The sequence below is a fragment of the Girardinichthys multiradiatus genome, chromosome 14 (assembly GCF_021462225.1).
Source record: "Girardinichthys multiradiatus isolate DD_20200921_A chromosome 14, DD_fGirMul_XY1, whole genome shotgun sequence".
NCBI classification, from domain to species: domain Eukaryota; kingdom Metazoa; phylum Chordata; class Actinopteri; order Cyprinodontiformes; family Goodeidae; genus Girardinichthys; species Girardinichthys multiradiatus.
Window position 1 is genome coordinate 35,440,267 of NC_061807.1, and position 19,065 is coordinate 35,459,331.

The 19,065-nt window shown below is 39.1% G+C and overlaps 1 protein-coding gene across 1 annotated transcript in view; it reads right to left on the reverse strand.

The window, feature by feature from the left end:
* si:ch211-200p22.4 (phosphatidylinositol-binding clathrin assembly protein) overlaps positions 1-19,065 on the reverse strand; it is a 99,308-nt gene that overhangs the window by 24,845 nt on the left and 55,398 nt on the right. Inside the window, exons 8-12 of the mRNA XM_047386989.1 lie at positions 16,515-16,556; positions 9,310-9,395; positions 9,080-9,203; positions 3,625-3,761; positions 2,071-2,171 (exon numbers count right to left, since the gene is read on the reverse strand). Of these exons, the coding sequence (XP_047242945.1) occupies positions 2,071-2,171; positions 3,625-3,761; positions 9,080-9,203; positions 9,310-9,395; positions 16,515-16,556 (490 nt within the window). The remainder of the gene's footprint in view (positions 1-2,070; positions 2,172-3,624; positions 3,762-9,079; positions 9,204-9,309; positions 9,396-16,514; positions 16,557-19,065) is intronic.

The following is a 19,065-nucleotide window of genomic DNA, read 5'->3' on the forward strand; positions in this document are numbered from 1 at the left end:
CACCACTCTTTAAAACAGGGGAGACAATAAAAGATGTACTGTGTGTGTGTGTGTGGTGTGTGTGTGTTAATCTTCATAGGTCAGGAAATAGCTACTTGCCTAAACTTGCCTCCATCTAGAGTTGGAGCAACAGTTAAAAGCTTTAAACTATGGAAACAAATCGTTACCATATTTCAAATAAAAACACATTTGCTGAAACATTTTTCATTTTAAGAATGTGGCTGCATTATTTGACCCATTAATAAAATTAGTAATCAATCATCCTATTTCCATTTGCATTTTCTTCTTCATGACTGCACATTTTATGCTATAATCAAAAAGAAAACAAAGCAGACATTGCTTTTTCGTTTTCGTGGTCTGCCCACAAAGTGCTGCCCAGAACTCGAAAACGAAAAAGCATTCCGAGCGGCGGGAGCAGCAGAGTGACGTCAGCAGCCGCTCTTCCTCAGCTCCCTGCTGACCGAGCTACCCATCTTGTTCGGTAGGGGGCGCTGTGCTCGTCTGATTGCATTACAGTGCAAACGTGCTGAGAAATTTATTCAATTGCCGGGTCTTTAGCATCACAGGTCATGGCGCTCCCTCAAATTGTGCAAACACTTTTAGAATTAGCTGAGCAAGTAGAATCCAGTAGTATATCTGAGTCTGATGCCCGTGACTGAGTAAAACAAGTCATGGAGACCTTGGCTGCATACTCTGCCGTCATAGATTTGAACATTAATGAGATTGCTATAGTAAACCTCCGTTCAGTCCTGGAACGGCTGGATGCTGTGGAGCCTCAAATGGGACGAGGACGACCCACCATCCACATCCCGAACCGAACAAGATGGGTAGCTCGGTCAGCAGGGAGCTGAGGAAGAGCGGCTGCTGACGTCACTCTGCTGCTCCCGCCGCTCGGAATGCTTTTTCGTTTTCGAGTTCTGGGCAGTACTTTGTGGGCAGAACTCGAAAACGAAAAAGCAATGTCTGCTTTGTTTTCTTTTTGATTATGGCATAAAATGTGCAGTCTTGAAGAAGAAAATGCAAATAGGATGATTGATTACTAATTTCATTTATGAGTCAAACAATGCTGCCATTCTTAAAATGAAAAATCATTTCTGGAAATGATTTTTCATTTGAAATATGGTAACGATTTGTTTCCATATTAAACAATGGAGATGTAACAAATATTTATTTATCTTGGATCTGCACACAGTGAGGATGCTGAGGGAGGTAAAGAAACAAATCTCCAAAGCTTAGTGATAGAGGGCCGTGGCAGCTTGAGGTCAACAGGTCTCCATAACAACCATTAGACATTTTCCAGATGGGAAACTGCTGGTACTTTGTGACAAATTAGAAATGATACCTATAGAAAGAGTCATGTATTCAAATTTTTTTTTTTTTATTATTATTATTTGTATTATTACTACTATTATTATTCTTCTTAGGTATTTGGTTTTTTTTTTTTGCTTAGATTTTGTTTTCCTCAGTGTAACTTCCTCCCGCTTTAACAACATTATGGAATATATAGAAGTTGCAATCAATGATTTAGTTTTTATTTTTGCACTGAAGTTCTAACTCCTCAATAACCGTCTCAACCATAAAGCTAAGCCCTTTTTAAACTTTACCAACATTTAATCAACAATGTTCAGGTAACATTAATGTAGGCCTTGACTTAAATTAAGGAAATAGTGCATATTAATAAACTGATCAAGCAGCAAGTAGATGCCAAAATTCAAATAAGTCATGCTCGTTTTTTTGGAAAATGGCATCGTGAACAAAACCTTAAGTTGCATACAACCATAATAACAACAATAATAACCTTCTCCCATGATTAGCCCGGCCACTCTATAAATGGACTCAAATTAAAGATTGGATTTAGCTAAATTTACAGAGCGAGATCATGGTACCACATCAAAAAAACAATTATTCTCAGATTTTTTACTGATCTTTATCAGGGGTGCCAATAAATATGGAGGGAGACGATTGCACGAGTGAATATTTTAGCATTAAAGTGACTTGTGTACAGCTGAATCTATTACAGACAGCAGTCACACACCCTTGCTGAAGCCTTCACGTGTGTTGAAAGCTTACCTCCCCAGGCACTGTTAGCATTGGAGATGGAAGGAGTGCTCTGCACAGCAGGGATGAAGGCCGGCTGAAGATCAAACAGGTCAGTATTCAGGTTGGGCACGCTGAAGAGCCACACAAGCCGAGGACGGGGAACAAAGAGTAACAGGGAGGGAACGCCACAGAAAGGGGGAAAGTAAAGGAGAAAAATAAATCAAGACATCAGGAGAAAGGAAAGGAGACAAAGAAAGAGTATTAATATTTAATCAACTGAGCATAAATAGCTGAAGTCGCCACTAAAAACGTTCGTTTGTCACAGATCAAGATTAATCCCCTCTCTCTGTAGGGCTGTAAAAATCTTCCCCAGAGCAATAAAACAGTTAGCAGCAGTAAATTCACAGTGTGTAAATTCTGCTGCAATTATTAAATCCAAATACTTATTCTATTTCCTGGGAAGTAATTAGAGATTTCTGGGCTTTAAAATGCAAACTGAAACACAAGCAGACATTTTATCTCTCAGAGTTTTAACAAAGCACGAAGCTTTTGTAAAAGTCATCTGCTACATAAAATGACCATGTGATGGAAATCTCACAAGGCCTACTCAAACATGCAGGCCGTTTTTTGTTATTTTTAAGCCCTGAGAAGAAACTTTTCCTCCAGGACAGATTATTGCTAAATGATGTGACCCTTCATCAAAGGTGTTAATCAAATTTATTGCGATTGTCCTGTGGTTAAATTTTTAAACAGCAAAAAGTTATTCTGATGCAGTGATTCAATTCAAAAGTGAAACACCTATTTTTATATAAACTGATTACACACAGAGCAATGTTTTAGTTGCTTATTTTTGTTCATTTCGATGATTAAGGTCTGCTGTTACTGAGCTCACCAAATTCAGTTTCTCTGAAGATTAGACAGTTCTACAGCAGACAGTCAATGTGACCACCTCCAAAAGGAGGTAAACCACAAAAGATCATTGCTAAAGATGCTGGCTGTTTAGAATGCTTTTTTCAAGGACACTGATGGAAAGTTGTGTGAAAGAAAAAAAGTCTGGTAGATAAAGGTAGAATCCTCTGAATGCTGCAACCACAGAGGATTCACAGGATAAAATGTTTTATTTTATTTGGAAATCAAGGTTCCAGAGTTTAATAAACAGAACCCAGGTTGTTTGAGGTCCAGTTCGAAGTTTCCACAGCAACCTGGGCTTCTTTAACATGTCAGCAGAGCCACAGGCTGATCACCTGCACAGCACGACTTCCTGATGTGGTAATTCATGCAAAAGCAATCCTGACCAAGAACTGAACGCAAATACTGTACAGTACACGGTCATACGTTTAAGCACACTGTACTAAAAATCCATTTTGTTGGATTTACATGATTTTTGAGAACTTAAATTTGGGGTTTTTCACTAGCTCTAAGCTATAATCTTTAAAGTTAAAAGAAAACAACTGGGATGATCTGTTGGATTTCTGGACAAAGTAGCAGCACATTCCTTTAAAAATATTTTGCTCAACCACTAGCATGAAGAATGTTTAACGGCACGGAGCAAATTTCTGCTGGTGTCTGCGTAAGCTTGTGCACCTGTTTGCATTCAGCACGGAGCCAAACAACTCCGGGGTCTGTATGATGTGGTTGTTGTTGCTGCCGCTGCCAACTGACTGGCTGCTGGGGGAGGCAGAGGGTGGGGTCTGCATGCTGATCTCCTTCAGACGCTGGTCCTGGAAGACACAGACGGACATGAGAGAAGTGAGGATGACAGCACAGCGTGCAGAGAGACCGAGCTGTTCTGGATCCCGATCCACTTGGAAATGGACACAAAGACAAATAAATCATTCATAACTTCACGATAACGGTTCATCCGAGTCATGGTGGGCAGATATAATATTGTCGGACATCAATGCTTTGGAAAGCACAGACAAAATAGAAAATGATCGTCTGCTTTTTGGTGCAAGTTTGGCTTTTAGTATTCCTGCAAAGCCAAGAAACATCCCCAAAGGTTTCTAGAAATGCTTCCATCAGGGTTTGGGATTCAGCAAACAGGAACTTAAAACTAATTAGTGAAGTTTTTAATCATTTATTGTAAAGACATGGACGTCCCTAGTTCCTTTCATGTAGTATCTGACTCTGTTCTGTTAAGACCCAGGTGCTGCTGAGAACAGAGTTTGGTTCTCTCTGGTGACATATGCACAAACATCAGCAAAGTCCGTCCAGTGCTACAGCAAAAAAAAAACAAGAAAACAAAACATCGTGCATTTTAATACAGCTTTATTCTGGTTTTTGTGCTGAGTCAAGGTGACGGAGTCGATAGATGTGAAGAACGATGTGACAAAAACAGCAGGGGCCCTTTTCATTAAGCTCTTACTGCGGCAAAACACTGCTGACGTCTGCAAGGCGACTGAGAAACGATCTGGAGCTTCTGGACTGATCTCAGGTAAGAAACACAGCAAGGAAACTATTGCCATCCGTTGAACTTTGACTGAAATTTGACTGTGGTTTCAATGAGACAAAATACAGAAAAGCACAAGGTGTTTGAATGTTTTCGTAAGGCAGGGTACATTTTGGAAAATATCCAACAATACAGGCTAATAACTTGCAGGAAATTTAGACCGTATATTTATTTCAAGACATTACGTTTTAACAATAAAAAAATCAATTTGACAATCTATCCAATTTCCAGACATGACACAAAATAAGTCAAACCTGTTGTGCTCCTACATTATCCCTTCCTCTCTGAGTGTGTTAAACATCAAACCTTTTCATTTACTCTGCAGAGATCAACGCATTAGTTTTCTTTTTTCATCTGGGAATTCACTGTGGAAGATTTCCAGAAAATCCCTCTTTTCAGAAAACGTACTGTTTGCTCAACGAATGAGGCAATTTCCAGTATGCCAGTTGGGCAGGTTATTGGTATGGATGACTACAGCGGGAATGAAAACACAGCTTCTCACACAGAGCCTTTATGCGTTTTATTTACACAAGGCCAGACAGAGGGTTTTATTCAGCGCACAACTTTTAGGTGAAAAAACTTTTCAAGTCCCTTTACAATCTCTGCCGCCTTTAAAGGATTCGGAGCGGATTAATAAAACAGAATCTCCTGCTGTACCAGCCTCTTCCTCATCTCTATTCTGACAGAGTGGCGAGGGGGAAAAAGCCAACTGCTAGTATTGTTTGGACAAAGACCCCAGCTGGACAGTAGCTACGCGTGTAAGTGTTTTTGTAATGTGTGTGTTGCACCCATATGGACACCAGATAGAGCAGACAGCTGGACTGGAAGTTTTTGGATGACCCCTCTTGATCCCAGCCCTCTTATTCAGCTATGTTCTCACTTTGACTTAATCTCACCTCTCAGTGGAGCGCGGTCGAAACGAGACAAACTGAGGGCACAAAGTAAACGGTAAAATAAAACAAAATCAAACGCGCCAGAACAACCAGGCAACACAAACTGTGCATAACCTCACGGGATTCATACACACAAGAGGTCTGGAGGATTTTAAACTGCACGTCTCTTTACGGGATGCAAGCGTGCTGCACATGAACGAAAGCTTTTGTACACACACTGGCACTGAGCTGCCGTGTGCCTGAATCGTAGTTCCCACTGAGCTCTCACTCAATTACAGTTTGCTGCAAGGCAGGACTCCCAGGGCTGGAGTGAAAAATGCCAACACATTTTATACTTGACTTTTCTGTTGCGTGGCCTGGCACGCCGAAGCCTTTGGCCTTTATTTTCAACTGCAGTTTAGATCTCAAAGAAGTAAACTCGCTTGAGAACCCATCAGCATTCCTGGGCACCAAAAACACACGGTGTGATATGTTGTGCAAAGTGAAGTTATAGTGTTGAATCAAAGGGAAATGCCTGTAGGTTATGCTGACTGTCTGATATGAGTCTTCAAGTCGGTGTTCTAATTCCTCTTTTACACAATGCTACGTCCTAACCTGTGTTCATTTTAATAAAAACCTTACAAGAAGGCCGTTATGTCAGGTTCTGCTACTGTAAGCAGAGCAGAACATGCTGGATGGGTACTTGGATAAAAGTTAAATCTGCATGGACCTTCATAGCATTTGTGGGGTTTTTTTCTCTACTCTACCCTCACTTGCATCTTATTGAAGGTTCACCTATTTTACTGCTTGTTAACACAAATATCGAACCAACCAATCATTGGACAGCAACTCAGCATTAAGGCATCTAAACATGGTCGAGTTCAAACTGAGCACCACAATGAGGGATGTAAGGATTATGATTATTGATTAATTAATATTTATCAAGAATTATAATTTAAAATCATAATTTGAGAAAAAAAATTAATTTCTTAACCAAAAATCATTACTTACGAATAGAAATCAGAGATGTCCTCTGGTGTTGTTATTATGGGCTCAAAGCTCTTAATAATTACAAATTATTAACAAAACCATAAACTGTCACTGTTTATTCAACCACTTCACCGAATCTGGGTGAACTTCGACCTTGTTTTGACAGATAAATGATTCTTGCACGAAATAAACATAAATGGTTCTCTTAAATATATATATGAAGATTTATTGAAGCCAAATAATCCTGATATACCATTATTCTGACCCAAAAACCTTCACCTAACTGACAAGCACCATTTTACACAAAAGGAATAAAAATGACTACCTAACAATAATAATAAAAGAGAAATATATGCGCATTTAGTGTCTATGGAGATCAAACCAGTAGTTTTATGGACAAAATGTGTAATTTGGATTAAATGGAAAGAGAAACCCTACTGGTGCTGATGTCTCGATTGCAGCGATCAGCTGATGAAACGGTGAGCTGGGTGTTCTTAGCCACAACCAGCTGATCGCACAAAATCTCGGACAAAGGGTCATAAAACTCTGAGGCGGGAACTCAGTGGAAAAAAATCTCCAGTAATAAAACTGGAACAAAGGAAGGGTCAGGCGAGGCCCAGACCACAGCTGCTTTGAATGAAAAACAACTTCTAGCTCCTGGCTGATTTGAGATCAGCCGGACAAAACATGAACACGCACCTTGCACAGCTCAATCAAAACATAGCTCAGCATAAAACACTTCAATCAGTATTGCAAGCAACAAGTTAATACCTGAGATTAACTACTGGTGATTTTAAATCACCTTAACTATGCCTCATCCTGCACAGACCTCTAAATGCACCAATCCGGTTTAATATGAAAATAACAAAGTGACTTTGACGTTGATTTCTTCTCTCCAGCGGTTGAGGATCAGGTCTGAAGAAAGGTGAAGAACTGTTTAGTCGACTGAATAACAAGGAGGAAACTCATCTCCTTGGACATAGAACCTCTGTGGGTTTCCACCTGCGCCGGGTGTCGGCGTGGTCTTCGATCGGTGAATAAATCTCCTGATCTTCTTGTATCAGACAGATTTCCAGCTTTCAAGCTCGCCTTGTGGAGCAAAGGTTCGCCTCTGCAGATATGCGCCTCCGTTGCGCTGTCCTGTGAGACAGACTGGAAATGGCAACGAAACTCTGCACCTCAGCCGGTTTATACTCCCAGTGACGTCAGAGCTGCGACGTCTGTTGAGCTGCGCATGTCAAAATGTTCGACCAAAATGGATGGCCCCAACATGGAGAAAAGAAACGTAGGTGACTTTAAACGAGGCATGACTTGTTGGTGCTAGATGGGCTGCTCTGAGTATTTCCTAAACTGCTGGGATTTTCAAGCACAACCATCTCTCATGTTTATGGAAAACGGTCTGAAAAAGAGTGACTATCCAGTAAAGCAGCGGTTGTGTGGACAAAAATGCCTTGTAGATGTCAGATGAGAATGGACAGTCCAGATCAAGATGGCAGAGAGGCAGCTTAAACAACCTCCCGTTACCAAGGTTTACTGAGTTCACTGTGGTCAAACACGGCCCACAGTCACCAGATCTCAATCCTTCAGACCACCGTTGGGATGTGGTTGAGTAGGAGATTCACAACATGAATGGGGAGCCCACAAACCGGCAGCAACTGTGTGATGCTGTCCTGTTACCAAGACCAAAAAAAGATATGAGGAATGTTTCAGACACCTTTGTTGAGTGTGCAATGAAGAATTAAGACAGGAAAGAAAATGGGTTCTAACCTGGTACAAGTAAGGCGTACCTAATAAAGTGGTCAGTGACTGTAATAAAACTGTATCAGGCTGTCCAGTTACAAGTGAAAGTTGTGGATGCAAAAAGCTAACCAAATCAAAATAAAAGGTGGTTTTATAAGCATATTTCCTCGAGGTTCACACAGATTTTATAAATAAAGCTCATTTGAAGCTAGAAACACTTTCAACATCATGTTCAGTCCGTTTCATCTGCCAACGGTTTTGTTCTTTCCCCATGGAAAACTCTGCTTGTATGTTAACTGGGCATCTTCAAATAACTGCAGACACGAGCATCGAGGATATTTTGGATTTTTTTAAGGAACCTTTTTTTTTCCCAAATATTTTCTTTCATAATACAATTTTTTTTACACACTCGTACATATTCAGTCGGTCCCTTTTTCAATAAATAAATAGAAATAACTAAAAGCAGATACTCCCAACAGGACACTGAATAAAAAAGGTGCTCTGGTTGTTTGAGCAACTTATTTTCAGAAAGTCAGAAAGTACAAGAAAAGAGCACAGGGAATAAAATCTGGCTAAATAAACATCTTTCCATACTCTAACTCTCCTTTTCTGTACGTATCCAATCTTGGGAGATTCCAGGCCTTTTCTACTAATACGTCATTGGACGGTTTAGTCTCCGTTTTAGATCTTTATCGGGTCAACATAGTAAATATATACTTTATATAAATGCACCCATAATGAATCTATTTAAAGTAAAAACAAGGTTTGCTAAAAACGGGGTTAAGATTGTATAAAGCCTTTTGTGTTTTAACCAGCAGATGCACAGAACTCTACGAACTGGCTCCAAAGATGCCACTTGAAGTCACTTGAGAAAGGACAGATCCGTATGTGCTCGACCTCCTGCTAAGACCCTCTTGGCTGCTTCATCTCACAGCCTAACCGCCTCCTTCAAAGGTGATAGGGCCTAAATCTCCTAAAGCCCGTTTACCTTGAGAGCCTGCAGCCTGGCCTGCTCCTCCTCCAAGGCCTGCTGCTTCTCCTTCTCGTCCATGCGGCTGAAAGACATGCCAGTGGAGGACAGAGATGAGACGGCACTCGACAAGGTGGACGCTCTGGAAAATGGGAGAGGAGAAAAAAAATGAAGTGTTACAACTTGATACGGGGGCAGTAGTCTATAGTAACTTATTTTAATGACTGTTTTATGACTGAAATGTGTACCTTGCGTCTGCATTAAACTCCTTCGTCTTCTTGCCCTCTAGAGAGGCCAGGTGCTGCTCCAAAGCCTCCAGGAGGCTGCTGGGTGCCTGGGAGTGATACGAGCACGAGCAGCAACAAGACACACAACAGAGATATTCACCAATCTGCAAAAACGTCTGGAGCACACTGCTCTCTCATTCTCAAACTCTCAAACACTCCCAGAGAGATACGCACACAAACACAGCACCCAAAGTTAGTCGGTCTCTCAGGAAGGTAACAGAGTGCATCAGGCTCCAAGAATAGCCATGGCAACATGCAGCAAACACTCACATTGTTAGCAGCAGAACAAAGGAGGAGGGGGTGGAAAAACAAAGAGTGAGGAAAAAGATGGGGAGTAAAGGAGAAGCTGGGCTTTTTTTCTCCGTACTTCACATGAGAAGACGACGATACCTACAGCATATCGTTTCTTCCCTCTGTCTCGCTGAATTGCTTATTTTGCACTGCACTGAATGTCAGAATTCATTTAATTCGTCAGCCTTTAGTTTCAATTTATTCACTCTCTTCACCTGTTCTACTTGGAAACTGTTATTCCCTCACTTTAACTGCCAGTCCAGAAAAAACAAACAAACAGGTATGCCAGGTGAATCTAAATGGCTCCCATCAACAGGTGGCAGCACATAAACTCAATCGAAATCAGTGAACAGGTTACTAAGGATTGTTGCTATGCGGCTATAGATAAAGCAGTTCAGCTTTACATTCAGGTGGAGATCATGCTGCTAGGCAAACTATCCCCTGGTTGTTAGGTGCTTTGTTAGTGATCAAAAGACCACTGAAAGGAGCAAGAATAGTAATGAACAAATTAATTCACCGGGTCTTAAAAAAAAAAAAGAAACAGCAGTAGCTAGGTCCTCATTTGGCAGAAAAAGTACAAGGGAAATTTTCCCACTGTGCAAATATGACAACGTCATGTCTGCCTCTCTCTCCACAAGAATGTTGCTGGCAGTGCTGCAGACCTGCACACAAAGGCACGAACTACTCTGAGGTCTCTGATGGCCAGATGATGGGACCCTGCCAAAACGTCGCCAGGTTGTTAAAGAGACAGCGACATGCAGCATAAAAAGAGGTCATCTTTTACTGACAACGGGTCTGAATAGGTAAAAAATAAAATATGTACGCCCGGTCAATATTCACTCTAACACACACACACAGAGTTAGCTGGAGGTCTTTAAACTATCTTTCACGACCTAGTGGGTGGGTACTTTGCATGGACCTGCATTACAGGGTAACAATTTTTATCTCAAGTAAAAATATCATGGCATCAGTATTTACAAAAATACTTCTCAGTACTTTTATTTAAAAGCAACAATTATTCCCGGTGCTGCAGAAATAGTAGAAAATAAATTACGTTACATGAAAATGAATTTGGTGTCATTCTGGTTTTGATACACAGACAACAATGATGCCAGTTTGGTCTTGCAGGTCTGGAAGACAGAGCTAATTTCCCTATTTGGAAATATTCCTTTAAATCTCTGCAAATAAAAAAAATATATATATATATATATATATATATATATATATATACTTCAGTACATGATGGAAAATGTTAGTGTTTTTGAAGCCAGAGATCTTTAAAATCCTCATATACCATAATACCAGATAGTAGCCCATACTTAGAGTACTTTATGCTCAACTTTGGATAAAAGTCAGCACAAAAATGACAACTGCACTGTAATAACCAAGCCATTCACTATTCTGTCAAGCACACTGAAGCAATACTGTCGTGCATGACAAACACAATATGAACACCATGTAAGGAGGAGGCTGGAATTTAGATGAGTGACAAAAGAAAACTCTCTGCAGAGACTTCTTCATGCAGATGAAGATGGAGGGTGCAGAAGTGAAGCCTCATTTCCGATTCATGAGCTTCCATGGCCTTTTGTCATCTGTGTCAGATCTGCCCGTATTCAGATTTCTGTGTGTTAGACGGCTACAAGCAATTCGCCTGAAGCCAACACTCATGTATGAACTGACGCGACATCAGGCTGTTGTACAGTAGGAAACACAAAGGATGGTCATGCCTGTAAATGGTCAGGGTGTTTTGTGTATATGTTTTCTTTCGAGACAGTGAGTATGATCTTCATGCAGATTCTTAAAAGGAAAATTCCACTATTTTAAAACCTGGGCTCTATTATTCCTCGCATCTTTGTGCTTTTATAGAATCAAGACTCTTCAGAAGGTTAAATAGACTAAATTTATATAGTGCTTTTCTAGGCAAACAGACGACTCAAAGTGCTTTACACTAGAGCCACATTCACCCAATCACATGTATGCACACATTCATAAATCCATACACAGGTCGGGGAACAACTTGTGGTTCCCCAGGGGCAGATCTACATGTGGCAGGAGGAACTCACAACTTTTACATTGCAGGGTGACTACTCTTCATACTTAATCACAGTCCCCCAAAATATTCTATTTGACTAGTTTACAGCCCCCACAAAACTATTACAGTCGTTTGGTAACATATTGTGTTCAGAGAGACTGCTGGAAACAGGACGAAGCTCAGATCTAGAATGAAGAACAGAGTCCAGGGTTCCTGCACATTTTTATATCAAAGCTCCATTCCTTTTCCACACTGACTTTACATCTATGGCAGACATATCTGCAGTGGTCACGCTATAGGCAGATGGACTAAGGGGATAAAAAGATAAGGCGCCATAGGGAGGGAGGGAGGAAGCTAAAAATACAGATAAATGGATGGACACATGGATAAACTGACAGATGGATGGACCAATGGATGGATGGCAGACATGTATGGACAAAAGATGGACAGACTGAAAAAAAAAAGTTGGACAGATGGATGGAATACACAGATTTTTTTAGACAATAGGGATATGGTGCAAAACTCAAATATATTGCTCTATGTTGTGTTTTCATACTCATTCAGACTTGGCCATTCCTAAATAACATTCTAGGCCTTTCCAGACTGTGTAGGAACCCTTACAATCTGAGCAGAGAAAACATAGGAAGAAGAAGTGAAGTGGTTCTTGTTCTGAGAAAAACCTCCTCAAAGAGGAACCACCTCCTTTAACCATTAGTCACTGAAGAGGAAAAGCCACTTATAAGTTCTCAGTTTTAATACATATGGTTATCTGAGACATGATGTTTTATCTGCCAGAAATAACAGGAAGTAAAAACCAAACCTGAGCATTCTGAACCCTCACCTTCTCTCATCTTAAACTCCTTTTCATCAAATCTTTATAAAGGGGGGACATGCCAACACAAACTGTTCTATGTGGTTTTGTCAGCACCACTGATACAAAACAACCTCAATTAAAAGCTTTAAATCTGTAAGAACAAAAAAAAAAAAAGCCAGCAATACTGCAAAACACAGCTTTACAAAGCTTCTTTTTAATGTTTACCTTAAGTTATGTATAAAATCTCAAGTCAATAAGAGGCAAAAAGCAGAAACGTTGACCAGCAGAATGGGGCTAAAGCAATGTCAGGCTAACTGGCTTTAGGATTCTTGCACAACACAGAAATTTCAAAAGAGTTTTGTCCCCGTTTAAAAAATAAAATAAATAAATAAATAAAATCAATCTGGAAAAATAGGACCATGGTCAAAGGTGTAATTTTCCTTTATGGAGGTTAGAGGGGTGAAGCAGTACAATTTACAAGCCACCACCTACAATGTATGATCCTTTAGTCTTCTGCAACAGAGTAGGAGGGGAAGAAAAACACCCATTATTGACTGCAAATACAGGATTATTCAACTCAGACTACAGACTCTCCCTTGTAAACATTAATGATTTTTTTTGGAAACGTGTGACCAGGGACATGTTTTACCAGGATCTACAATGTAAGATAAGATTTTAGGATCTTGAACAGAAAAACAACCCACCAGAGAGGCTACTCATTGATAAACTGTCAAGTAATAATGATGATGATGATAGAAATAAACAAAGCAGTGAGAAAAGTGATGCACTTAATGATTTCCTATTCCTTTACTTAAATAAGGTTAGCATAAACTCAATGTTTAACGTCTTTTCATCAACAAATTGAGCTGGCTGTAATTTACCTCTGACAATCAGCCGTAACCTAATGAAGGAATGTATAATTATTAAGTACAGGAGCCAGGAGCAATAGGATCTATAACAGAATAACAAAGCAGAACAATAGAAACATTAAGAGTGACAAGCATATAGAGAAGCTTGTTAACATGCAGATGTTATGTTTCTGGTTTGCTTGGCTGACATGTTCTTATATTAACATATCAAATTTAAAATCAGCTAGAGGAGTTCCAGAGGTTTTATTTTAAACAAAGACGTACTTTTTTTTAACACTGAATAACTACCCATTACTTTCCAGAGTAGCTCAGTGGAAGAAAAAAACGAAGAAAGAAATCACAAAAAATAAAAACGTATAAAAAACCTTAGGTAATAAAAGTTCAACCTTTGATAACATCAGTGGTACCTTGAAACGGCAACTAAAGATCTTATTAGGCTGTTGCCATTTCACACACCCTGCCCAACTACTTCATACCTCACTTTTATTTGGTCCTTTTTGACCTCTAGAGATGTTAAAACACTGGTGTTAAAGTTTTTAATTTTAGTTACACATTTGCCAACTAATCTTGCAAATCTCTAGCTCACACAGAGGGAATAAACGGCTAAACAGTAAACTATGAGGTGAAGGAGTGAACAACTGGAACCCAGCGACAGCAACACAGAGTTGGCAGCAAACTTCTGCTTTTTAAATATGCACCTGCTTGAATATATTCCTGATTTAAAAGTGTATAAACGATTAACCATCAGGTTAATCGTTGACCTTGAGAACCCCTTTTTTACTTCTACTCTCAAATCTGTTTTTTTTTTTCACTTGATGGCTAAAGGGTTGTGCTGAGAGCACCCTTCGGTGGGGATCAGTGATGTCTGACGATTTTGCGACGTAGGCAAATTGGTCAAAGTTATGCGCAGGCTCATAGAAAATAATTTTATTTTAAATTAAAAATCTCAAAAAATAATGTGATTTTTTCTTGCTTGCTTAGCAATAAACTAAGCATGCAAAATTTAATTTTAACAAATAATGGAGTCGGATTGTTTTGTAGATATTGATGAGTAAATCATTGGAGATCTAACCACAAAAAAAGGGTTTTGCACATTTGCCTAATTAAAAAGAAAGGCCTCCAGTTTGCCAGCGCTTTTGTGCTCAGTGGAAAGGAAAATGGATAAAAAAGCAGTCTATGCTCAGCATTAAGATGAGTATTTGGGTCACTCCATAAGGCTCCATTTGCTTGCTGTAGTTTAATAAATGAGTTAGAAGCAGATTTCGGGTGCACTAAATTCTTCTTTTGAGTAAAAGTCACTAAATGGATGTGGTCAAATTTACCGTAAAATTAAAGAGAAAGCAAAATGTGTGGTTATTCAAATCTGAATACATTGTGTGGTATGTAACATTTTCTGTTCAGTCAGTCAGCAATTTTCTATAACGCTTCTTCCATAGTGGGTCATGGGGAAGCTGGTGCCCATCTCCAGCAGAGATCTAACTAATAAAAAACATAACTGTAACATTAATAAATAGATCCTCATTCATACCTGTGGGAGCTCAATTTTACCTGAAGAGTATAGCTACATCCCCCTGTATGCTGATTGGTCGGTTGCTGTATGCGTGTACATATGATTGGTTTATTTGAATTGTTTCCGGAGTGTACTTTTTATTTAAATACAACTTATGTGGTGATTTGTAATCACCCTGAAAAAAACCATAAGCTGAAAGGCCTTTTTGCAATGGTAGCCATGGTAGTCACCAGTAAGTTTAAAATAACAACTCATAACCAATTATAATTTTGTCTTTTCTTTTTATAAGAAAATATAATTCACCACACACTGAGAAAAAGTACATCTCTCCTCATTGTATTTCCAAGAAACAACAGTTTTATTTCCTTCTTGCAATGATCTGACTTGTTGTTTTTTTTATCTGCTGTTTGTTTGGCGCCACCTTTAGACTGGGAGTGTTATTCTCCCGCCAGTGCAAATAGACAGCAGGTTTACAAAAGTCTGGGCTGCATGAGGGACATCCACACAGATTCCTTATGGGTGGGTGCAGATGGCAAAACTTATGCCACAGAGGCCTCTTCTCTGGATTTATCTTTGTACACAGTGTTAAAAATAAGACAAATTGATCAGTTTTCAATTCTCTTTACTAAAACATTAGTAATTAAAAAATAATGATACTTGGAAGTGGATGTACAGTCCAACGTTTTGTAGTTCCAACAACGTAAAAAATGGGAGATTTTGCTTTTACAGGTCGTTAAAAAACTAAATGTTTTTTTAATTGCTGGCTGAGAAAAAAGAAAATTAATGAGGCCCTCAGAGCAAGGTTTTAAATAAAACATTTAAATGAACCAATGATCAGCAAATAAAACTGATCAATATTTAGTTGCAGCTCTTTTAATGACAAGTTTCTGGCAAATGAACCCAAGGACTTTTTTTTTATAAAGATGATAAAAAACAAACAAGTTCTTTTACCAAATGTGGATCATAATCGGTGACAATCTGACCGAGAAAATAAAGTCAAAGTGAAGTAAACAAATACGACTTAAAGAAAATTAAAAAAATAAATACTGCTTCAAAGAATTTTAGTAAACGGCTTCATAGCTGGATAAAAAGAAAATTAAAATGTTTGATGATTTAAAACAAAAGAAATCACATTCCTTATCCCGGCGGAGAAGCTTTCTTTTTCTAAACCCTTTCTTCTCTTCATTATCTTTGCTCTACTAATTTCAAGGCGCGGCCTCATTGTTTTCCTTGCCCCGGGTTTTTTTTTTTTTTAAAAACAAACGCACTTCTTTTCATCAATTCTGCTGGTGGCACGGGGCCAAGCTAATACACCTCAACCTGGATCTATAATGAGAAATTAGAAGGAAAGAGAAAGCAGGTAAGGAGGCTCAGGCAGACCCAGGAGAGATGCCTTCAAACAGATTAGGTTAGACATGATGGCTGGTTAAAATAAAAACATAAAAATATGAGAAGTATTGTTCACAAAAGGATTGGTTAGGAGGGAACACAGTCAGAAACACAGGTTAAAAATGGTGGGTTAATGGGAGAAGGCATGAAGGAAAAAAGGACGCCACATATATTTCTGGAATCTGAAAACAAAGCAAAGGAAAGACAGAAAACAGGAGGAGCTGGAGGTGTATAGAGGTGGAAAGTGGCATGTACACTGACCTGTGAGAGATCTGGGATGTCACCCTGATCTATTCCAACTTGCTGTAATCAAAAACAAAAAAAAATAACACAAAACCAAAAAAAAAAGGGTTGGGGGGTAGGTAGGGGCAAAATGGAGAACAAAAAAAAAACAAAAAACAGGGGCGTCATTACCTCATGCAGTGACAATGTGTCAACAAAAACAACAGAAACAGACAAGCAAGCGTGTATGACATCTGAACCAACAGTGAATGGCAGCAATGACTGAATGATGATAAACATGTCTGACTCTTGAAGGTGGAGCAGCCATGGAGGATGCCGTAAGAACACTTAAAATGACACTGAACTGCAAAAAGCACCTCTACAGGATGTAAGACGTCGACTTGTCAGGAAACAGGTAAAAAACATCATGTCCTGCATGAAGTCATCAGACAGTGTGAGCTTAGCAGCATTTTAATAAACACCTAATGAATAGCCTTTAATATAAGATGCAGCAAAGAACTCCTACTTTCTGGGCTTATTGATAATTATGGATCCCTCAGATTTCCTTTTGATCCGTTTCTGGTTACAAAAATTGAAAGTTTAACAATGAGCTGAGTGAAAGACCTTAGGTTTTTGTAGGTTCTGGTATTCACAGAGTTCACCAAATTTGTGTCAGGAGTTGGACAATTGATGGATTTTATTCAAAGCTGAAGACAAACTTTGGTGTTTTCAGCTCCTTTTAATTGTCTCCACATGTCACGTTCCACCCAAACCTAAATGGATTTTATTTGGATTTTAGTCGACTGGCCAACAATCAATTAGTGAATAGCTGCACAGTTGCCTTGTTGTTCTTTCAAAAATAGCTTTATTGTCACCACTCTTCCACAAAAGCCAAATTTGTGGACTGCAAAACTAATAGCAGTTGTGTCTGCATATTTTCCTACCCGAGTTGTGGATTTATGCTTTTCCTCCAGAGTTACAAATGCCTTGTCCTTCTAGTTTCAGTTTATACATTAAACAGTTCTCTGTGAGATGTTTAAAGCTGTTTTCTAACCTGACTCTGTTGTAAATTTCTTCACAACTTGATTCCTGTTCTGTTCCTTGGTTGTCTTTGGTTTGTTCGCTGAGGTTCTTTAACAAACCTCTGAGGCCTTTGCAGAACATCTGGCTTTATGCTGAGGTTAAGATACACACAAGTGGACTCAATTTACTAATAAGGTGACGTCTGAACTAGATTTTGTTGAGGGGTATCAGAGCAAGGTAGACTGAAGACAAATACACATTATCTTGTAAACATTTTTAAAACTCAGGTCCACATTTTGCATTTCTTTGAGTCGGTCTGTCACATAAAATCCTTTGAAGTTTGAAGCTGGAATGTGACAAAATGTGTAAAAGTTAAAGTGGTATTAATACAGGAACTGTATGCAACAGCTTCTTTTTTCAAGATATTGTGTTGGACCCGAACTAAATTGTTTTGAACAGGCACTCTAAGTTTCCTTTCAGCCAGCAACGAGCTGAGGAGACCAAACCTCATGTTTTGTAACAACCATCAGCGACTTTCAGCTGAGCACATTTTAGCCACGAGAGTTATGGGTGGTTGTTGAGTCTGGAGAGCTTGATAGCACACAGCTGCCTGCTTCATGTATCCTGTTAAAACACTTCTTTATGAACCTGGATGACCCACAGCGACACAGAGCTGAGATGCAGCTGTGCAGACACATTATATAAACTGCAACTTTCTTCCCCAAAATATATCACTTTGTGTTTACTTTACTGTCTTTATCCTGCATAGATGTCTTTTGCAGCCACATGTTGAACAAAAATTGTGTTTTATGACTAACAGCAGACCAGCTGATCTGGATTCTCTTATGTCCCTTTTCACTGTTGTTAAGGTGAGGAGGGACCTTGAGCAACTGAACTCAGTCTCCAATAAATCCTGAGCACAATTAGTCGTTTTATTGTCTGTCTGAATCTAATGAAGGGGCAGAGTTTAACTCAACCTCATCCAGGTATTAAAACATTTGCTCAATGTTAGCAAATATAATCTAATAATTAATGCTTTTATAGTGATGTGAGAAACATCTCTCTGTTGACGCTAACTCATTCAAAGGCTGGCCCAGTTTTCAAATTCTGCATTCTGAGAACCGACATTTCTCTTCCCAGCTTTACTCTTTCCCAGTTTGGCTGTTCCCACAAATCTTTCATTGCAAGATTCCATACTTTTCCACACTACGTTCTTTCATTTCTCTCTTTTTTTTTTTTTTTTTTTAGAAAAGTTTATTCTAAAATTCTAAACATTTGAATAAAAACATTTACCCAGTTTGTGTATATTTTCTAATGGGCTCTACATGTCACAAAGCAACACTATTTAACAAAGCTGTAAAGGGCCATGCCACTGATTTTTCTGCACCTGAATAAAATAAAATAAACTCCATTTATTAAACAGAAGGATTTCAACTGGATTAAGGATAATCTAGATTTAATACAGATTATTTAAATCCAAGTTTGTGATGTGTGATACGTTTGTTTATAGAAGATAAGGAAACAGGAAAAAGACATGCTTTGTTTGGCTTCTAAACTGGATCTAGTT